The sequence below is a fragment of the Chenopodium album genome, chromosome 9, assembly GCF_948465745.1.
Source record: "Chenopodium album chromosome 9, dcCheAlbu1.1, whole genome shotgun sequence".
NCBI lineage: Eukaryota > Viridiplantae > Streptophyta > Magnoliopsida > Caryophyllales > Amaranthaceae > Chenopodium > Chenopodium album.
The window spans coordinates 71,081,194-71,104,383 of record NC_137842.1 but is presented as its reverse complement, the minus strand read 5'-3'; the positions used below and the strand labels follow the sequence as shown (position 1 = coordinate 71,104,383).

Below are 23,190 nucleotides of genomic sequence, written 5' to 3'. Positions count from 1 at the left end.
ACAAGAATCTTACAACCAATTCCTATTTTCCCACTTTCCATTCACATTTTTCCTTCACTTTTCTCTTTCTCTCTCCTCCCTCTCCCGTGCCTTTGTGAATATGCACACGGTTGGGCTGAATTGGAAAGACAAACTCCATAATTTTACTCTCTCTCTCCTCTTTTTCTCTCACTGATTGAGCTTGCTCAAAGCTGCCAGCCTACTCAAATGCTTTTCCTCTGACAATCACCTCAAAAATACCCAATTTTTTTAATAAAGGAAGAAATTTTAGAAACACCCATTAATTAATTTCTTCATGGGGTGCTGTCAATCCTCTGAAATTAAACACCCTTTTAACAGAAATTCTAACCCACCTTTTCACCACCAGCAAACGCCGTCTACGGCTGACGTCGGTGGAGTTGACGGCGGCGGCGGCGGTGGAAGTGGGGTTGTTGTTGGTGGAGGAGGTGGTGGTGGAGTTCCTGCCTTTGCTGAGTTCTCTTTTGCTGACTTAAAAACAGCAACAAATAATTTTAGTACAGAAAATATAGTGTCAGAAAGTGGTGAAAAAGCGCCTAATCTTGTTTATAAAGGCCGTCTCAAGAATCAACACTGGATTGCTGTTAAGAAGTTTACCAAATTAGCTTGGCCTGATCCTAAACAATTTGCGGTCCGTTTTTGATTTGATAATTTATATGGGTTTTGCATAAAGTTTGTATCTTTTTTGGGGTACATTGTTTTATTGGGTTTATTTGGGCATAATCTTATCTGGGTTTGTTTTTATTCATGAATTTGTTGATTAAATTGTTGATACATGGTTTATTTGGGCAAAATGATTTCAGGTGTTTGGTAATTTTGCTGTTAAAATTGATGATACATTGTTTCTTTTATGTTTCTGGCAAAATGAAGTTGGGTTTTTGTAAGTTATGTTGTTTTTAAGGGTTCAATGCATTTGCTTTTGTTTCCTTTTTGCTGGCTTTTATGCTTTTTTTTTTTTAGCATAAAATTGTGATACATTTTTGGGAAAAAGTTTTATCTGGGCATTTTTTAAGGCTTTTAGGTATTTTTGTCTTTTTTTTGGTGGCCTAGTCTAGTGTTTGATACATTGTTTATTTTGTGATTGTTATAATTGTAGGAGGAGGCTTGGGGAGTTGGTAAATTAAGACACCAAAGGCTTGCAAATTTGATTGGATATTGCTGTGATGGTGATGAGAGGTTGCTGGTTGCTGAGTTCATGCCTAATGATACTCTTGCCAAGCATTTGTTCCACTGTAATTTGTTCTCCCATTCCTGCTTGTTGCTTCTAACTTATCCTTCCAACCGATTTCCGGCCCCGGATGTCGGTGTAGGGTTCTTGCTCTCTACTTTGATGTGAAGATACATAACTATCTGATCATGTTATTTAGATTTTGCAAATCTTTTTATGTGGGATAAGTCTTATGCAGAAGAGAATATTGGTCTTTGAATGACTTAAATGTTGTGACAGATTTTTATGGGCAAACATGTTTTTTTGCCCATGTTTGTTTCTATTGTGGTAAGGCAGATGCCCCTTGGTGGTCCAAAGCAATGTTGTAAGGAATGGGATTTATGCTCTATCTTGACTCCATGTGATAGGTGTTAATTCATTAAATGATGCTGTGGTTTGTTTCTTCTTTGTTTTTAGCTCACTCATAGTATTTATTGGTTGATCTCTACTTTATGGAGGGTGTACTAACTACATTATATCTTGGTTGCTGTGCTTCCATACTGCATTGATTGTATATCGGGTTTCTGGTTGTCCGGAGTGTAGAAGGTTTGAGCCATATATTTTGAGCAAGTGCTCATTGGAACTTGTTGACTTTGGTCTGTGGTCTATATAGCTTTTTGAGAGTCATTTGCCAGCTTATCAAGTAAAAGTTGAGTTGTTAGCAGATTGGTCTGCTGATGAAGTTCACATTGCTCAATCATGTTTTCTGAAATTGTGAGACTAATTTTTATCATTTTATGGATAATTGGACATTGATTGTACTATCTGCTGCAAGGTAAAGCACGGATAAGGGCCATAATTATTAATGATCAATCTCCTCTTGACTTGAATTAGAGGAATTAGTAAAATTGGTATGTCATATTCTGATGTGACAACTGACAAATGTGATTGCTGGTGAGTGGTGACTGCCTGACTGGGGTATTCTAACATGAGTGTTTACAAAGATTAGAGTTATACATTGCCTTGCTAGTGAGGAAATTGTGCTGAACTTGGTTATGCTTTTTTTTTTTTTTTCAATCTTTCAAGCTCGTGTAAACAACATATTATCAGTAATAATTTCTCGAGTATCAAATATTAAGTGTGACTAAAAAGGTCGTTTTTTTTTACTGTCATTTAGGTACAGGTTCTTGTTCTTGCTTAGTTATTAATTTGTTGCATTTATAATTCATAATTGGTGATCAACTTTGTTAACATTCCTGTTAGAATTATCTTATGCCTATTTTTGTTTTGCAGGGGAAAACCAGACAATTGAGTGGGCAATGCGACTGAGAGTAGCTCTCAATGTTGCTGAAGCCTTAGATTACTGCAGTTCTGAAGGTCGTCCATTGTACCATGATCTAAATGCTTATAGGGTTCTCTTTGATGAGGTAGGATCATTGAAATCCAAAAAACTTTGATTCCTTTAGTTCTCTATGCATTCACTTAATTTTTTGTGATTTTTTGGTGGCTGTTGTAGAATGGTGATCCTAGACTTTCATGTTTTGGATTGATGAAAAACAGTAGGGACGGAAAAAGTTACAGCACCAATCTTGCCTACACTCCTCCAGAATATCTTAGAAATGGTAATCACTTCTCAGTTCTGGTTAGCCTATTTATTCTGTAAAAAAATTTCTCATCCATCCCAAAGTAGTTTGAGTAGTTCCGACTACTTTCTTGTATATTTAATAGTGTCTTATAGTTATAGTAAATGTTATATCTTATGCTCATATTGTTAAGTTGTTCATTTCATTTAGAAAAGAAACTGATATGTAGTATTAGAATTTAACAGGCGTTATGAACTTTTTTACATCTGGATTTGTTGTGTGGCTGCTTTGGATGTTTCTCTCTCTGGTAACCAAAGTTTATAAATGCATCTATAGTTATGACTATTTGACATGAGTAGAAGTGCAGAAGTGGTGTAAAGCTTGGAATTGTTAATCAGCTTGGAAAGGGTTAAGGGTCAATAAGGTCAAAGCACGGGGATATGAGAATATTTTCCAAGTTCTGCTAGGCTATAGAATGATTTAGATATGTTAGCTAAGGACAGATTTTAGGCATTTTGTATTTCATATCGACAGATGTCCTATCTGGGATATGCTATTCTAGAAAAGATAGTCTCGAGACTTCACCCCGTTTAAGCTGGCTAGATCAAGTCATGACTGGGAGCTGCCATGAACCCATAGGCAATTTGTGGCTTTGTGCAATGCTTCTGTATGGCTTTATTTTTAATATGGAAAATATCATGAATTAAGGATGTTCATTACAATACAAGAAAATATTATAGCAAAATTATACTCCATAGGAGTAACACACAATATCTTGGGGAAAATTAAAGGACTCTTAATCTATCTATTGGGACATCATTACTCATGGTTAACCACACACTAGTGAAATACTGGCATGCCTAAGTAGCAAGAACTTTGTGCACGAGATCCGTGCAGTACTGTGCTTGCATTGTACAGTACGTAGTTCTATTACAAAATGATTAGTCTTCAAACCTCATCAAGCTGTATTGAGCAAAACTGCCAATCTCACACCCCCTCCCCTCATATCCTCAAAAAACAAAGTGGTAAGTTTTGGGCTGATATTCTAGCATGCAATACCTCTGACATCCTCTCTTTGTATTTCAGGAAAAGTTACTCCTGAAAGTGTTATTTACAGCTTTGGTACTATTCTTTTGGACTTGTTGAGTGGAAAGCACATACCTCCAAGTCATGTAAGTAAAACTTTGTCTCTTGATTTTACATGACTGCTATATGATTGATCAAGTTTTGTTCATGTTTTTATCCCATTGGTAATGACATAAACATAATTAGTTTATCAATTGTGTAATACCAAAGCTTGCTGTTGCATCCAGCTTTTGCAAGCGTGCATTTCTCCCTCAGAAAAGAATCACCTTGTGTGCGTTCTTTTGTGTTTATTTATTTATTTATTTATTCCACTTTTATGTAACATATAATTTATAAAACTTGTCGTAACATGAAGAGTTTTGTAATCATGGCCAACCTCCAATAATATACAAATGGATTCAGTAACGATGAAGTATGAGTTCTTATTCTGGAATTGCAGCTTATTTCAGAGATATTGCCTGCATTAATTTATATTGATAAGATAGTTGATTATAGATGTGGGGAGTTGTGGACTTCTATATTAGTGTATAAAAGCTGGGTTTTCTTCTGGATATGAAGTGATCTGGCTTAATAGCACTATTGTTTTTCTGGCTGTATATACGTTTTTTTTTATATATATTTTTCCATACTCATTTTTGGTTGAAGTGGTTATTCTTACTTCATGTGCCTTTTTCATTTAGGCCCTTGACATGATACGTGGCAAAAATATAATCCTATTGATGGATTCCCATTTGGAGGGAAAATTTTCCACTGAAGAAGCCACTGTAGTTGTTGATTTGGCATCTAAATGTTTGCAATATGAACCTCGGGAGAGACCAAACACCAAGGATCTTGTTTCAACACTTGCCCCATTGAATACAAATCCAGAAGTAAGGACCTACTACTCTCTTTTACTGGAGTTTGTCCTGTATATTTCTTTTGCAACATTATCATCATTTGTAAGAAAATTGGGGCTACTTGATTTCTCTCTTTCTCTGCCATATTAGAATGTACATTTTTCATATAATTCATCATGGGCTTCTGCCATTATTAAATGTAATACTTGACATTCAGGTTGCATCACATGTCATGCTTGGGATATCACAGCAAGAAGAAGCACCCTCTACCCCACAGCGACCTCTTTCGGCGATGGGTGAAGCATGCTCTCGGAAGGATCTCACAGCAATCCATCAAATATTGTTTATGACACACTACAGAGATGATGAGGGAACGAATGAGGTACTTGAACTATATATACTTATATTTAAATTGTGTGTTTTTTCCTTTACCTAATTTTCTTTTGGTTCAGCTGTCTTTTCAAGAATGGACACAGCAAATGAGAGATATGCTGGAAGCGAGAAAGCGTGGAGATCATGCTTTTAAGGAAAAAGACTTCAAAACAGCCATTGACTGTTACTCTCAGGTAATGTCATGCTCTTTAAACCATGAAGTTTTCTGGATTATTGACCTACACGTAGGACGAACTAAGCAACTAACTTTCCTGAAACGTATTTCATCTTAAAGCGTAAATTATCTCTTAGACATACTGCCCTAAATTTAAGACTTTCAAGAAAACTTAATTTAGTTGCGACTATCCATTGAAAAAAAAATCCTCAGAAGGAGAGAGATAAAGGATATATATAAAGGGAAAATGAAACTTGAAACTATGACTGTTTCCTGCTGGACTGAAAGTCTGAAAGTCAGTAACTGACCTTCATATTAAATTGGTTCTTTCATTGGCAAAAACTTGTAAATTTTGGGGTTTTGATGAATCTATCCCTTCTTTTTTCCCCTTCTGTTCGGGTTCTCCTTTGGGACAGTTTATCGATGTGGGGACTATGGTTTCACCAACTGTATATGCGAGGAGAAGCTTGTGCTACCTCATGAATGACCAAGCAGATGCAGCCCTTAGAGATGCAATGCAAGCACAGTGTGTGCACCCTGATTGGCCAACAGCCTTTTATATGCAGTCAGTTGCCCTTGCTAAACTAGACATGCAGAAGGATGCTCTTGATATGCTAAGCGAAGCATCTGGCCTTGAAGAAAAGAGGCAGAAAGGTGGAAGAAGTTAATCATCCGAAAAAGGGTAGATTGACTCTTCTCTGAACCCGAGTGTCTGTAAAATCTGAGATGGAAACAGAAGATTCTTATTGATGCAAAAATTGCATCATGTTATACTTTCGATTGTATGATTGTGTGGTCATTGTAAGTTATTGGGGGGCTGTAAGAGATTGAGAAAAAGAGGGGGAAAAGTAAAAATGAGAATGCAATTTGCAAACAAAGTTGCAAATTATTCTTTCACCGTTCATTTTGATCAATTTGACGTACCAAATGTGACAACTATTATTAGCAATGCTTGAATAGAGGAATGAAATTAGCATTTCTTCTTTACATATATTGTACAGGCAACTTGTTTGAACATAAAGAGAAATATTGTCAATTTATAAACTGGATGAACCTTGTCGCCTTATCGGTGTGCGAAATTTGCTCTCCATGTCTATTACTGTATCAACCTTCTGCTTCTAATCAACTTCCTGTTTAGGGCCTTAAGTTACCACCATTGTTGAGTTCCTCTTCTATGGTTTTACCAAGTCAAGAATTAGAGGTGTCCATTGGATTGGGCTGGGCTGGGTTGGATTGGGAGGATTGAAGATGGCCCATGAAGAAACTGATATGGGCTAAACTGGGTGGGCCGGGCCCTTTGAGTAATGGACATAAATTGCATGTAAAATACACAAAAGTATATTGGCCTATTCAAAGTGTTACATGTTATGAATAAAATAGTAAAATATATGGCCTAAATTACCATAGTACTATATTATGAAAGGGGATATGAGGATAAAGTGAGAAACCATATAACTGGCTAACTGCTGATATTTTTTGCTTGTAAAATCCATTTGAAGAACATATAAAAAAAAGAAAAAAACTACCAAACATTAATTTTGCTATGCTAATAACACATATAGCTTTGAAACAAAGTTACTCTATAATAAATTATAACCATTTTACTAAAAATAGTTAAAAAAAAAATAAATATCGAGTGTCATTAAAAGGTACTTTGTAGTAGTTTACTACAAGTACAATAATATAGTTTGGTCATGTTGTATTTGTGTCGTTTTTAAGTTGTTCTCATAATATGACAGAGAAAAGAATAAATCATAAAATGAGGAATTAAAACACATCTTATACTCATGTGGTGTCGAGTTTAAGTTTCTCTCAATAACTTTATCTGAGTTTAGAGTGGCGCCTCTAAACCTCAATCTCCTTCCCACATGAGAACATGTTATTTATCCATAACCTCAATCTAACGACCCGAACCTTATTAGTATGACTTATGTAACACTTATGCAGTAGATAAATTGCTTATGTTTTCTATTTGCTATGAGCAATATTTGTGCCTTGGACTTTAGAAAATGAACATGTGCTGCTACCATTTCTGATGGTTTGTGTTGCCATTTTTGCCAAATATTGGTCCTAGTCAGCCTGTAGTAACTTCAGAAATAAGTTAATAATGTTTTCCTCGTAAAATCAACCAGAAATTACATAAAAGTTGGAGAAAATCACAGTTACATGAACATATGTTCCCCACTCGTGCACTTGCACATATTATGGATCATGATATAATAAAGCTCAACAAAATCATGTGATGATTCTGATCAACACACACCCTTCTGAATGACTAATCCATCGACCTGGGGTGGAGTAGCCGACATAGCTGTATACATATGTACCATGAATTACAAAATTATATGTGCGGACACCTTGGTAAGTCGTGTCTTAAAAGTAGTAGAGGGGACAAACACGTCATTTGGATACGTGTCTATTGACGTTTTTGTCAATTACTAGTATACCATAGAAAAATAATTGATAATTGCCACATCAAATTTTGGGTCAGGTCAATTTCAATTCAAGTCAATAGAGGGTAAATTTCGATATTGGGAAAGGTAATCAGGTATAGATTAGTTTCACCGTGTCTTTTGAGAAGTGAAGGATTTGAGAAAACGGGAAAAACATAGGAGTTGCTGTAAAAATAACATGAATTGGGAGACAAAATTGTTGCTGCAGCAAAGCTTGACAGCTAATTTGGACCTTGGTAACCAAGTAAAGCTAAAGAGTCTTGGAGAAAGACATGCCATAAAATAAGCTGGTTTAAGCATTAAAATCATGTTACCTAAATCAGAAGATTACAAAAAGAAGGGATTCTTTTTGTCTTTTTTACTTCATCTAATCTACACATTTTACAAGCCAAAAACTTCCATGATAATCACCCCATATATATATGTTCGAAACTTGAAAGAGTTCATTGTACAAAGATGGCTAACTCTCCCTCAAATCAACCTATTCGTTCGATTAGTTTGCCATCGAGACCTCACCCACTAGTCCCCCAAATCGACGAACATCTAGCTAGTCTAAGGTCTTTCGAGGTGGTTTCTACCTCGGTGTCTCAATTATCCTCACTAGGCCACAAACTTAACATCCTTAAAGATGTGTATGATTGTTTGGGTGATTTAATTCTTCTCCCACAAAACGAACTTAAACTTAAGCAATACTCGAATGCTAGATGCATCGATGAGTTACTCGATGGATCATTGAGGCTCTTGGATGTGTGTGGCATTGCAAAGGATGCATTGTCACAAGTGAAGGAGCATATGCAAGAAATACAATCTTCTCTTAGAAGAAGATCCAATGCAGAGTTGAGCATCGGCGAGGAAATGGTTAGGTACGTGAATATGAGGAAGAATACTAAGATGATGATAAAGAGATGCTCTAAGGAAGTTAAGGATATGATGAAGAAAAAAACTATCTTTCAAGAAGATCATAAGAATGTTGCAATGGTTGATGTTTTGAGAGAAGTTGAGGGAGCAACAGCTGAGATTTTCGAGTCTTTGTTAGAAGCAATTTCAGGGTCAAAGGCGGTATCTCATAAGAGAAGTGCTAGTTTGTCTAATGTTATGTGCAGGCTGATAAGGTACCAAAATGAGTCATTTAACAAGGAAGAAGAGGTGTCAAGAAATGAATTCGAAGATATCGATTCGACTTTGAGTTCTTTGCTCATTGCTCAGAAGAAGAGGAGTTGTCTCAATGTAGTACAAGCTGAGAATTTGAGAGGAAAGTTTGTGAAGTTAGACTCAGCAATTCAGGATTTGGATGAAGTGTTAGAAGGCTTGTTCAGGTGTCTGGTTAAGACCAGGGCAACCCTCCTAAATCTCAGCTACTACTGAAAGTTGCAAAATCATCAAAAACCACCCAAAAAAACCAAAAACAAGAGAAGTTTACACATTAAAATCTTTGAATTGAAATCACTACCCTGCCTGCCCAGCCTCGATTTTGTCCGGGTTTGAGCAGCCTTTTTCCGGTTTGAAAAACACGCCTCGGGTAATTTTTCCCAGCTTTGGGAACATTTTTTGGCCTGAAATGTTATTTCAGGCTATTTTTGCCCGAGGCACGGTTCAATCAAACCTGATTTTTACAGTATTGATATATTTTGACTTTTGACCCCAAAGTAGTGCTTGGCCAAATGGGTCTAGCCTAAATGGGCTTCTTTTTATCGCGACCTAATTTGGTCTTATCACCTCTAAAAGAAATGTCATATATGTATAGACTACTAAGTTAGTTTCAATGTTTTTCTTATTGTCATGTTTTTGGTCCGTCAAGATGTATATTGTAATTACTTTTTCCTTTTTGAAGTTATGTATTGTAATTACTTGTATGATTGTATCAATGGCCGTTTTTTTTTAACTCAATTTCAACACTATCATGATAATTACCTTGTTATGAAAAATCCCTCGTTATTAATTATACAAATTTTTGGTTAGTCCAAGATCAAGTCATGTGGTTTTGGGTGTAATAATTTAGGTTTGAGTTAGGAGATTCGGATGAGGTTACTCTTGCCAGGTCTATAACATATCAGCATGTCATGGACTTATTCAAGCAACACACAGAAGCATCTGCCTGCATCATGCTGTCAAATAAATCATAGATAACATGTGCACAAAGATGACCTTACAGGACTTGAAAGTGCTAATCATTCATATCATAATAGTATAATCAATCACTAATTGAAATCCGTTCGTGCGTTTTATTAAAAAAATCAAACTGCCAAGAAAGAAACATCACTGAGTTTTCCCCCTGAAGACAAGTTGTCAGAGCCCTCAGTGTGCAGCCTCATCTTCAGAAATTTTTTAAGCTTAAATTTCCGCGACAATTTCAGCACATCATTATGAGTTAATCAAAGGGAAGCAGATTGGAAGCTGACATGTTAGTTAGTTAGTAAGTGGTGAGAAAAAACAGGACGAAACCATTTGGTTGGATTCAGGTTCTTTAGTAAAGGTATTCATTCTCCCTTAAAAACTCAAGAGCTATTTCTTCTGCAATAACTGAATCCCCAAATCTCATTTATGTTGCTGATCTATTCTATGAACATTATCAGAGCGGCTCACAATATCTAAAGCTGCCTCGATCTTGTCTAGTGGTTCAAGACTTGTACACCAAAATTGGGAAGCACATTTTTAATTAGTGAGTCTTTGCTGCATAGTTTTCTTGTTTACTAATTCCATAATAGTATTACGGATTATCATATTGTATGTACATGTTCGAGTACTATCTTGGCCTTTCTTTTCTGTAATGCAGCATTAACACACCTTGATTAACTAAAAACTTGAATAATTTAGTAAATGTAACATGAGGAAAGGATGCTTGTAATCTATCAAGCTTTTAAACAAATATTAAAACAGTAGATTGCTTATAAAATTTGACAGTTGGTCAGATTATGAAACTACATGTTTCTTTCCAGTAGAGATCAGATTGTTATATTATAATATGAAGTGAAGCTGGTAGGAACAAGCGCGCAGCTCAACAAGACAATTAACAAGTGTTGATGATGTAATTCCACTCGTGTGCAGCGCACAAATTGGATCATGCCGGAAATCCAACATACATAACCTTGAGTCCTTGAGTTTTTATTCAAGAATATGACCATTCATCCTACTGCTTAGTTGCCAAGTTTGATAGGAGAGGACAATCTGAAAACACGGCATGGAACCATGCAAGAAAGCGCTCAATAGAAAAAAGAAATCGCGGTACCTCTCACTTAATATGAGATTCCTCCTGTCTCCTCATACTTAGATATATAAAGACACGAGTGGGAGAGAAGACACCAAACCAAGACTTAGCTTGCAATTGAGCTCTTAACCTTTGCTCCCCCAAAAGGTCCAAAAAACAATTTGAAATGGCCTCTTCTTCGGTTTCCAAGTCCTTTTTCCAAACCCGTTCTATAAGTTTTCCATCAAGATCTCACTCGAAAACCAATCAATTTGAACAACAGTTGTACACATTGAGGTCTTCTCAAGCTGCCTCAACTTCTTCATCATCATCAGTAAGCCACAGGCTTAACAGTCTTAAGGACTTGTACGACAATGCTGATGAGTTGCTTCAACTGCCTTCTAACCAACTACTTCTATCCAAAAACAAACATACAAAATCTATTGAAGAAGTCTTAAGTGGATCTCTGAGACTCCTGGAGATCTGTGGTACATCCAGGGATGTCTTACAGCAGTCAAAAGAGCGATTACAGGACATACAATCAGTGCTGCGCAGAAGGAGCAATGGCGAATTTAGCATTGCCAATGAAGTAACAGAATATCTAAACACAAGAAAGAAAGCCAAGAAAACCATTAAAAAGTGCTTAAGAGACATCAAGGAAGCTCACAAAAACGCCGAGACAAATGCCATAGTAAGCATGCTGAAAGATACAGAAGCAATAACTACTGATACTTTCAAGTCCTTTCTGTCATACATTGCTGGTGCAAAGTTGCAGTCTCAGAAAAGTAGTTGGTCTGCAGTTTCCAAACTAATCAGCCAGAGTGGAAACAAGGAAGCAGCAGCATTAGTCAGCGAATTCGACATTGTTGATGATACATTGGATTTACTAATCCAGAAGAAGAAAACTGGCATTAATGTGTCACAAGTAGAGGATATGAAAAGGCAGATGATAAAATTAGAGTCTGAAATTCAAGATTTTGATGAAGCATTAGAATGTTTGTTTAGGCATCTTGTTAGGACTAGAGCAACTCTTCTTAACATCCTCAGTAATTAGACTACAAATTACTTGTGTACAAATTATAGCTAGGCTTTAAATTGTGAATGAAAGTGCAATATAATGAATACAGTTTTCTATAATTGTACATTTTGTTGTCGTCGTATCTATTGATCCAAGTTCACAAACAGAATCACTAGGTTTTTATTGAACAGATAGCAAAAGGTTACAACTTTCGGACCCTGGATCAATGCTGAACACAATCGTTTAGCCCAGAGCTTATTAGCAATAAACATCTTATGTATCAATAACAAAGGGGCATAGTTAGGAATATCAAATATCTTTAAGCATTTTCTACAGAAATCGTACTATTCTTCTACAGTACTGTAATAATTAAGCAGTTATAGCTATAATTTAAGAAGATAATTATCTCCTTTGACCATACAATAAATATATACTATATTTAACTCTTAAATTTGAGGATGATGCTCCTTTCTTTTGTTGGCCTGGACCGACTTGGTCTCCCTAGACAAAATGCTTTGATCAACAATAATAAGGTGGCGGTGGTCTAAGTTGCATTTAAGATGATTTGAAATCGGGTCAGGAATAACAAGTGGTGTTAATTTTGAGTCGAGTTAGTAGCAGATCGGGTTTAATTTTTGGGTCGGGTAAGTTATAGGTTAGGTAAAATTCGAGTCGAGTCAATAACAAGTCGGGTTCAATTTAGGTCAGGTCAATAACAAGTCGGGTTGATTTCGGGTCGGATTTTTAATAGGTTGGGATAAATTCGGGTTGGGTAAGAAACGGGTCGGGTTGCATTCAGGTCAGGTTAGTCACAAGTCGGGTTAAATTCGGATTTTAACAGGTTAAAACGAGTTTGGGTCAATTTCGGTTCAAGTCGGGTTCGGTGCAAGTTAATTAAATAGGCCGTTGTAAACCGGTAAATCGGTGCAAGTTGTAAACCAGTAAATTGGTCGTTTAAAGGAAAATTGGATGGTTCCACCCACCCAATTGGATTCCCGAAGGGTGCTAGGGACCATGATAAATATTTCGGCAATTTTTGTTTCAGGCGAAAAAAAGTAAAAAATTTACAAAATTGAAGGCTAATGTCCACGCTTTTTGAGAAATTTTGGAGGTTTCAGGGCCCAGTGTCACAATGTCTGGAGATTTTAGGGAATACATCTGGGGGTAAAAAAATGTCGTTTGGAACCATATATGATCATTATTTGTTGTCATATATGTTCGTGGTAGGCTTGAGTTAATGAAATCAGTGCAAGTTGTAACCAGTAAATTGGTCGTTTAAAAGCAAATTGGATGGTTCCACCCACCCAATTGGACTCCCGGAGGATATTAGGGACCATGGTTAACATTTCGGCAATTTTTTTACGGTAGAAAAAAAGTCAAAAAATTCCAAAATTGAATGCTAATATCCACGCTTTTTGAGAAATTTTGTAGGTTTCAAGGCTCGGTGTCGAAAAAGACTTGAGATTTTAGGGGATACATCTTGGGGTCATATAATTCCGTTTGCAACATATATGATCATTATATGTTGTCATTAATGTTCGTGGTAGGCTTGATTTAATGAAATCGGCGCAAGTTGTAAATTAGTAAATTGGTCGTTTAAAGGAAAACTGGATGGTTCCACACAGCCAATTGGACTCCCGGAGGGTATTAGGGACCATGGTAAACATTTTGCCAATTTTTATTTCCGGGCGAAAAAAAAGTCAAAAAATTCCAAAATTGAAGGCTAATATCCACGCCTTTTGAGAAATTTTGTAGGTTTCGGGGCCCGTTGTGGAAAAGCCTTGAGATTTTAGGGGATATATCTCAGGGTCATATAATGTCGTTTGAAACCATATATGATCATTATATGTTGTCATAAATGTTCATGGAAGGCTTGAATAATTAATGAAATCGGCGAGAGTTGTAAATCGGTAAATTGGACGTTTAAAGGAAAATTGGATGGTTCCACCCACCCAATGGGAATCCTAGAGGGTATTAGGAACCATGGTAAACATTTCGGCAATTTTTATTTCCGAGCGAAAAAAAGTCAAAAAATTCCAAAATTGAAGGCATTTTTGAGAAATTTTGGAGGTTTCGGGGCCCGTTGTCGAAAAGCCTTGAGATTTTAGGGGATACATCTCAGGGTCATATAATGCCGTTTGGAACCATATATGATCATTATATGTTGTCATAAATGTTTGTGGTAGGCTTGAGTTAATAAAATTGACGCAAGTTGTAAACCGGTAAATTGGCTGTTTAAAGTCAAATTGGATGGTTCCACCCACCCAATTGATCTCCCGGAGGGTATTAGAGACCATGGTAAACATTTCGGCAATTTTTATTTTCGGGCAAAAAAAAGTCAACAAATTCAAAAATTGAAGGCTATATCCACGCTTTTTAAAAAAATTTGAAGTCTTCGGGGCCTGGTTTCGAAAACTCTTGACATTTTGTGGAATACATCTCGGGGTCATATGATGTTGTTTGGAACCATATACGATCATTTTTTTGTCATAAATATTCGTGGTAGGCTTGAATTAATGAAATCGGTGTAAGTTGTAAACCGGTAAATTGGTCGTTTAAAGGCCAATTGGATGGTTCCACCCACCCAATTGGACTCTGGGAGGGTATTAGGGACAATGGTAAACATTTCGGAAATTTTTATATTTGGGCGAAAAAAAGTCAAAAATTTCCAAAATTGAAGGCTAATATCCACGCTTTTTGAGAAATTTCGATTGTTTCGGGGGCCCGGTGTCGAAAAGCATTGAGATTTTATATGTTGTCATAAATATTCGTTTTAGGCTTGAGTTAATGAAATCGGTGCAAGTTGTAAATTGGTAAATTAGTCGTTTTAAAGCAAATTGGATGGTTCCAACCAGCCAATTGGACTCCTGGAGGGTATTAGGGACTATGGTAAACATTTCTGCAATTTTTATTTTCGGGTGAAAAAAAGTCAAGAAATTCTAAAATTAAAGGCTAATATCTACGTTTTTTTGAGAAATTTTAGAGTTTTCGGGTAGAGTTGTCAACTCGGGTCGGGTCAATTCGAATTAATTCCATAACCTATGCGGTTTCGGTTTGGGTTGTGTTTTGGGGTTTTTTGTACGTACCCGAATGGAGGGTGTGTACGTCCCTCGGGAGACAGATCTGCAATGCAACACTCGAACGGCCCGATCACCTGCAAAACAACGGACCCCGGGGGGGCCGGAGGTCCGCCTCCGACGATCAAGTTAGTGACCGAAATAATGTATTTTAGAGAGAGAAGGGAGAGTAAATGTGGGGGGCATTGCCCTTGGAGAGAGAATTGGATCCCCTAAAACTGATGTAATAATCAGTATTTATAGAGCATTGGGACATGTGTCTCTTAGGTTATTTAACCTAAGTAGATTGGCTTCCCACCGTTTTACGGTTTCTAGGGTTGTGGGCTTAGAGCCCATTTTCACCCTTCTATCATTGAGTGACACGTGTCATGCTCTAATTGGCTCATTGAGCGCTGAGCTTGTGGACACGTGTCAAGGTGGCATTGGTCCACATATATAGGGGGTATTTTTACCCCCAAACATTAGCCCCTCGGAAGGGGTAATTTCTCTTTCAAGAGGAATTACTCCTTTCGAAATCAAGGCTTTATTTTCCGCTTGTTCAAAAGCTCTATGGGCGGCATATGTCTAGTTCAATAAAAGAGGGATTTGATTAACTTGGAAAATCTGATACCTTAAATGGTATGATATTTTCTAAGTTAATCAATCATAATAATGATTGCCGCCTGAACTAGACAGATGACGACTTTTATTTCTTTTAGCCCCACTATGGTGGTCATATGACCTTTGGGAGACTTAGAATATTTTTGAGACGTTTGACATCCCATAAGGCAGGAGGCAAATGGCCACCTGACTCTTCATAGGGAAGGAGGAAAATGCCGCCTGGGGGCAGGAGGCAAATGGCCGCCTGACTCTTCACAGGGCAGGAGGCAAATGGACACCTGACTCTTCACAGGGCAGGGGGCAAATGGCCACCTGGGGGCAGGAGGCAAATGGCCGCCTGACTCTTCATGGGGCAGGAAGCAAATGGCCGCCTGGGGTGTTTGTAATCCAATTATACTCTCAATGTCCTTTTACCCCATTGGGAGGACTTGTATAATTTCGGAAGGTAATCTAGGTTAGAACTTTGGTCGATCACCGGCTGATGTCTTTTGGACATCCGGTTCCCGAAGACTTGGTCGTTCTTTAGATTACCCAGGTCAGGCGGCTATAAGTTGACCAATGAGGTCGTTCAATTTTTGCCGCATGCATGCGTACGTAAAGCAAACGATAGAGTGCTTTCTACGACGATTGCACCCGGAGGGGTGTCGCCGGACGCCATTGTCCATGTTGGGACAGACGATTTTATGAAAAAAGCAACCATCCGGCCATTGGCCTCTGGTCTAGGTTGAGACCGGCTGTATAGCCACTAAGCGGTTTTGTGCCTAGTTTAGTTATCTGGCCATTGGCCGCATGTCACTCGGACGTTGAATTCGCTACTAAGTTTCAAACTTAGTTTATTATCCGGCCATTGGCCTCACGTCACTTGGACGTTAGTTTAGCTACTAAGTTTCAAACTTAGTTTATTATCCGGCCATTGGCCTCACGTCACTTGGACGTTAGTTTAGATACTAAGTTTCAAACTTAGCTTATTATCCGGCCATTGGCCTCACGTCACTTGGACGTTGAATTTGCTACTAAGTTTCAAACTTAGTTTATTGAATTAATAAATCAATATTCAATAATAATAATAATAATAATAATAATAATAATAATAATTATAATGAAAACTCATTATAATTATTATTATAAGAGAATAAATCAGTAATTTATTATACTGTTACCTCAAACATTCAATGCTTGGCGCGGCTTTGATTTGCTTTAAAAGCTTTAAGAATCGGAGCCAGAGATATCACAAGCTCCTTGATGTAGTACCATGCGGCATTTGTCATTTCATGCCGCTTGCCTTGAACTTAATTTGCCGCCTGTGCTAGCTTATACATGTTTGAACACAAGTTCTCGAAGGTTGGTCGGCTTTGAGATGCCAAGCAACTGAGCTTGAAGAATGATTTTGATCACTGATTACACAGGCGGTTATTTTGCATAATAATGATGAACAAAGCAGCCCCTGCTCACATAAGAGAACGCATCCAAATTGGCTTTAGAGCCGTTTGAGTGCAGCCGGGCTTAATTGGGACAAGAAACAGCCCACAGCCGAGATGGATAGATGAGCAAAGCAGCCTCTACTTTCGGTAGGTGCGGCTGTTCTCTCAAGGTGAGCTTCTTTGCATCAGATTGGAGGTCGAGTGGCTCCATGATTACTGACTGAGTGAGCTCAACCAATGAGATATGGAGTTGAAGTTCGCTGCTAGAACAATTAGAGATTGCTTGCTCACCACTTAGACAGCATGTCGTCATATGTATAGCAACAGTCACTTGACCAAGCTTGCACATTAATAACCACAGCCGTATAAATAAGAGTAATATGTAATGTCAGCCGGCTCTTTCTCTTTTTATGATGAACAAAGCTGCCACGCAGCCGGACATAATTGATTGGTCAGGCTCAACGAGCCAATGCCATAGCCGGGCTAGGTTGATTATAATCTAATGGCACAGCCGCTTATATACCTCGCGTAATAGGTAGTGTCAGCCGCTTGATCCAAGCAGCCAGTACAGTCGGGCAGACATTAACAGCCCCTAGCAGCCAATACATCCGGCCTTGGTTAATGAACAAAGCAGAACAGCTTAATTGATGAGCAATAATGCCACTGCAGCCGGACATTAATGCCATTTAACGACAGTCGGCTTCAATGATGTCTGACTTTGTTTAGCTTGGTTGCCGCTTAATTGAGGAACCGCACTTAATTGTGGCAGGCAGCAGCCCCACTGCCGGCTTGGTTGCCGCTTGACCAAGCTCAAAATCGATCTCTCTTGTTAGCTTTGACAACATTGAGTACTTTCTGCATGCCATATGCTAACTTATTCGACTCGACATTAGAGTCGCTTGTATAGAGCTGGGCTTCAATACCTTCTGACCCTTGTATATATATGCTAAAGTAATATTCTACTCACATGTATAATATATACTTAAGTAGTAGTGCCGCATGCTTTCTTTTTCCACCAAAATGTATGTACATACAAAATGTTAGTGTTGCATGCTTTCTCTTTCTTTTTTTTTTTTTTTTTTTTTTTTTTTTTTTTTTGTAATCATGATAATGATTGCAATTTTGCATGAAACCCAACTAACTTCACGCAATAAAGCTGCTTCATGAGTGGTACAGCCGGTAAAGAAGATCGATTTTGAATGAAAATGCGACCACATACATATGGTTATGGGTGATTAGCAACCCTTGACAATCGAGCTCTCTTGCAAGCTCACATCACAGCCGGCTTTGAGGTTGAACAAAGCAACCATGGCAGCCAGCCTTGAGGTTGTTCAAAGCAACCCCTACAGGCGGTATTTAATTGGGTACAACCCAGGCGGTATGTAGCGCAAAAATTATAAATTGATTGATTACGACCCAGACAGCTTGGAGTAAGTTCGAGCTCAATGAGCCAATACTGCAGTCGAAATAGGTTGGTTACAATCCTCATTTTGGCTTATTAATAACTATTAGTCATGTTCGGATCATGTCAAGTGTTGGTTCTGCAAACTATGTAACAGGAAGTGGACGTGCCGGAGTGGTTATCGGGCATGACTAGAAATCATGTGGGCTTTGCCCGCGCAGGTTCGAATCCTGCCGTCCACGTTTTTGCTGCTTGATTAATTCAATTTTACTGAAGTGCATGATGTTTGTTAGGATGATAATAGAGGAGCTATACTAACTTTTACTATTATTTTTGTTTCTTATATGGTTTAAGCTTAGCTTCTTGAATCCTGCTATACTTTTACAAGCAATATGTTATAAAATAAAGTTATAAACTGTATCCTGCTATTGATTTTTTGTTTAATAATAATTTAGAGTTTCAGGTCATCAGTTGAAGTCATGGTGGGGGCTCATACTTATGATTGATCGCCTTTGTGTTGCTAGAATTACGGGAATGAACTTTCCAATATGAGGTGGACATGCTGGAGTGGTTATCGGGCATGACTTGAAATCTTGTGGGCTCTGCCCGCACAGGTTCGAATTGTGCCGTTCACGCTTCTTAGTTTGACATAGCCATTTGATTACTGAATGATTTGTGATAGCTGATTCAAATTTCAATGTACTTTCTTATTATTCGGTCTCAAAAATGAATGAAAATTGTTGAAGCAGTTTATTGATAGGCTGATACTTGTAATGTATGGCTGGGGTAGTTGTTCGGGGTGGTATGGAAGTGGGAGACAGATGAAGCACTTTGTATAATTTTGATTCCTCCCACTTCTATCTTACTGATTTGAAGTTTGTGTTTCTCTATCTTACAGACTTCTCCTGCTCCTCAGACTTGTAATACACTTGAACATCATGGCTTGTATGTTTTCTAGTGGGGGTAGAAGATGCATATTGGCTGATTTGGACCTCATAGTAATCATAATGGAACATATGTACAATTAACACACTTTATAAAAAGTATGAGATAAAAAGTGTTAATCCCATTGCAGTTTAAGCCATTAAATCTATCACTGTCACTCTTGGATTGTTTTTTGTCTGACCTGTTAGCTTGTGATCCAGTGCTGATGGAAAATGACTTGGATGCATATTTTAGCATGCACAAACACAAACACAAACACATGTGTTTTCTTCTTGAATAATGTACATTGTTTAGTATAATATGGAGATTGTTAACATACCGGATCAGATTTAGGGCATGACTAGAAAACTTGTGGGGTAGTCCATGGAGGTTTATTTCCTGCTGTTAACGTTTACTTCCCAAATATTATTTTCATGTATTTTGCAATAAGTATTCATTAAAATCAATATTAGTTACGCTCTAGGGGCATGGTGCTGTTGCTTGGCATTTGGTAATAATTTCATAGTACAAATTTTCAGATAATTTGGAGCTGTCTGGCTTGACTTATGAATATGAGCTCTTAAATTATTGTGCTTTAATTTGGAGCTGTCTGGCTTGACTTATATTGCTCGGTCTTGGACTCTGGTTTTATGTGTAGAATTTCCATGATTCTTGGCTCAAATTCAGGCGTCAAGTGTCTGTACTCATGAAGGGAAATCAAGATGAAATGAAAAGTTCGAGTAAACTAGGCTAGAGTAATGCAACAAAAGATGCATACTGTTAATTAATGGTATATGATCCAACAGATTGGTAACAGGGATTCTAACCCAAATTCATAGTTGCGTATTAAAAAGTATCATTCTGCTGTTAATGACTATATTTTCTTTGATTTGCATCAGATTCATGCATCTGTAGGATGTAACTTTTTACTGAGAAGCAAATAATCAACATTCTCAATACTACCACAATTGTGCAAAATTTGTCAATAATCTGTTGACTGTATTATGATTATTTCAGGTACTCGTTAATAAAACCCGCTAAACTTAACAATATGTGTGGACGTGCCGGAGTGGTTATCGGGCATGACTAGAAATCATGTGGGCTTTGCCCGCGCAGGTTCGAATCCTGCCGTCCACGTTTTTTATACCTATACTTAGCTTAGCTTAGCTCAATGATAACTTTTTCATTGTTATGCTGTCATTAGCTTAGCTTTGGACAAAATCATGTAGGCGCTGTCTATGCAGGTACCAAGGTACGAATCTTTTCATTGACATATTTCTATACCTATACTAGATTCTGAAATTGACTCAACTCGACTTTTTTTTTTTTTTTTTAAACATAAAAAATCATAAATTTATCATAAGTTCTTCTATAGTATATCTAAATATGACCGAAAAATAAGTTTTCACCCAAATATGACTATAACCAAACTAATAAAAGGATATAATATGAACACTTTTAAAGAAAAATTTCTGAACATACGAAGTTGTATTGTGTGTTTATCCATTATAAATTACTCCGTAAAGTCTAACCCTACGCCTTTAAAAGTTAAACAAATTATCGTCTTAGTTGGGGTTAGGGGAGGTTGGCTATTAGAGATTTCGTTTCTTAATTATCCTTTATTCTAGCAAGTGATGAATGCTTGTCTTAGGTTCCGAATATAAAGTGCAAATACATTTACTGACCTCTTTAGTTCTCAGTCCTTTATATGTACGAGTAAATAATCCAAAGTATAAGAGAATTGAAGAAGACATTAATATTTAAGAAAAATCGGGATGATAAAGAGTAACTTATTTATGTTCAACGATTTTACTACTAGTAATATGAATACACTATACATGACATATTAGTAAAACTCATATATAATACTCCACTTTATTAATGTGCTGATTTCTAGCTACAAACAACTATCTCATCCCTCTGTAACTCTCATTTACTTTGAAGGGAGGATAGCAAAACAAGATTAAAGCTCAATCAATTAAACCAAATTAGTCACATCTAGCACAATTAATTAAGTAGAGTTGATCATAGAATTTGGGAAATTAGAGTTGGGCTAGAGAAGTTCAACAAATTCTCAAGCCATGGGCTGCATGATAATGAGCAAAACGGGTCTTGGCCCCAATCCATACCCGATTTCGGAACTTGTAGTTCTAAGTTCTCCTTTCCAAAGGGTAGTTGTATAGTGTTAGGAGTAGGAGTAACAGCAGCAGCAGCAGCAGCTACTTTGCAATCGTTCTCTACAAAAGTAGTTTGATCTTCCTTCTTCAAAGTTGTAATCATATAGTTTGTAGACATTGGTGCAAAAAAGTCTTGCAATAATTGTCCGCTACCATTGACATTAGCATTAGCAGCACCGAAAAAGGAGTGATGAGTATCATTTGATGATGATAGAGGAGATGTGGGATAAGAATATGCTAATCCATTTGTTGACTTCTCTTCTTCTTTTGCTGCTCTTTGTTCTAGTTCTTTTAATGAGGTTGCCTTCCTGTATATCTTGCACAATACTATGTCCTGCATTAACATTATCTACCATGAGACTCGTATTCGATCTAGGGTATAACAAAGGATATATAAACCAAAGTGTTTTTTACTGATTAAAACTTATTTTTACGTCTTTAGCATATTGTATATTGTACTACTCCGTAGTCCATATATTTATTGATAATGAACCTTGGTGGGACCTATGATTTGGTAATACATGTGGAAATTTAATGTGGAGCTTAGGAAAGATCCTCGACTTTTCATATTAATTGAAGGTAATATTATTCGATGTTTATGTATGTACATATCATATATGGATATTGGATAGTAATGAAAGTAGAGAGTATTTGATATGCATCAATAGACAAACCTTAGGTAAAACATAATTATCAGGGAGGCGGTATTCATTCATAATCCAATCAGTCTTGGTACCTCTTGGTGCTCTACCTTGGTAGAACACAAGAGTCTTCCTTAACCCGATAACCCGTTTAGGCTCCGATAAGCTCCATATCTTTCGGTCCGAGCCTGTAGCCTTCCAAAACCCATGTTCTGTGGTTCTGTTAGGCCTTCCACCATTGCTATGCTTCCTGTCTCTTGGAACAAAGAAGTACCACTCTCTTTCTCCTATTTTCGCCAACCCTGCATTTTCATGTAACATTTTTTATTATGCATACGTACTAAAACTTCATTAAATGAATCAAACTCATAAATAATCTTAATGATAGTTACATATTATTACAATATTACGTAAAAACTAGTTATAATTCAATTGTAAAAAAATATTGTGCACGTAACAAACCTGGTAAATCCCAAGGATCAAAGCGATAAATGTTAAGAAACCCAATGATATCATGTTGCATTTTTCTCCCATTAACCATGTTCTTAAGGTAAAAATCCAAGAGTTCTTCTTCTGTAGGATGGAATCGAAAACCGGGTAATTCGAAATTTGGGGAAGTTTTATCATCCATGGCTTCTATATACTTTTATTCAAATGATATATTATTTTGTATATTGGTTAAGCTTTCCCTCTCTTTTTTTTGTACTACAAGTTATTTGAGAAAACTATGGTTAATGAAATAGAAGCATGAAAGTATAAGAGTATTTATAAGGAAAGAGATATTGATGGTACAAAATCTAATGTTTTTGTAGAATAAAAGAAATGATGGTATGTTTTAATAAAGAGAGGCATAAACGAAAAGTCTAGGAAAGAGTGGACTTAAATGGGGTCAATTGATAGCAACCATTGGACAGTTGGACCCACACGGTGTAGACTGACCCACTGAAGATGATAATATCACCTCTTAATTTGGTTAATCCCTTTAATCTTAGTGAGCCTTAAGCTATCAAACAAACTATTGTCAACTGATGAGTCTTGGTGCTTGACTAACGCTTTGATTTTTGGTTAGACTATTC

General features: G+C 37.1%; 4 protein-coding genes and 2 non-coding genes across 6 annotated transcripts; 5 read left to right on the top strand and 1 right to left on the bottom strand.

Annotated features, from left to right (window-relative positions):
* Positions 1-6,204, top strand: LOC145559137 (serine/threonine-protein kinase BSK1-like). Its single transcript, XM_081620561.1, has 9 exons — positions 1-649; positions 1,115-1,250; positions 2,459-2,592; positions 2,682-2,787; positions 3,835-3,920; positions 4,515-4,703; positions 4,888-5,052; positions 5,123-5,236; positions 5,634-6,204. Exons 1-9 carry the CDS (start codon positions 296-298, stop codon positions 5,883-5,885), a joined length of 1,536 nt encoding a protein of 511 aa, XP_081476687.1. The 5' UTR covers positions 1-295; the 3' UTR covers positions 5,886-6,204.
* Positions 6,205-8,126: 1,922 nt separating this feature from the next.
* LOC145558121 (uncharacterized) lies at positions 8,127-9,035 on the top strand. The gene has a single exon (XM_081619257.1). The coding sequence runs from the start codon at positions 8,127-8,129 to the stop codon at positions 9,033-9,035; it is 909 nt and encodes a 302-aa protein (XP_081475383.1).
* Positions 9,036-11,041: 2,006 nt separating this feature from the next.
* Positions 11,042-11,908, top strand: LOC145558120 (uncharacterized). The gene has a single exon (XM_081619256.1). The coding sequence runs from the start codon at positions 11,042-11,044 to the stop codon at positions 11,906-11,908; it is 867 nt and encodes a 288-aa protein (XP_081475382.1).
* A 6,624-nt stretch (positions 11,909-18,532) lies between these two features.
* On the top strand, positions 18,533-18,614 carry TRNAS-AGA (transfer RNA serine (anticodon AGA)). Its single transcript has one exon. It is a non-coding gene; the product is annotated as a tRNA-Ser (tRNA).
* Positions 18,615-20,351: 1,737 nt separating this feature from the next.
* Positions 20,352-20,433, top strand: TRNAS-AGA (transfer RNA serine (anticodon AGA)). Its single transcript has one exon. It is a non-coding gene; the product is annotated as a tRNA-Ser (tRNA).
* Positions 20,434-21,152: 719 nt separating this feature from the next.
* On the bottom strand, positions 21,153-22,907 carry LOC145560448 (NAC domain-containing protein 6-like). Its single transcript, XM_081621702.1, has 3 exons — positions 22,577-22,907; positions 22,148-22,416; positions 21,153-21,807 (listed from the first exon to the last, which is right to left on the bottom strand). Exons 1-3 carry the CDS (start codon positions 22,743-22,745, stop codon positions 21,322-21,324), a joined length of 924 nt encoding a protein of 307 aa, XP_081477828.1. The 5' UTR covers positions 22,746-22,907; the 3' UTR covers positions 21,153-21,321.
* Between the last annotated feature and the right edge of the window lie 283 nt (positions 22,908-23,190).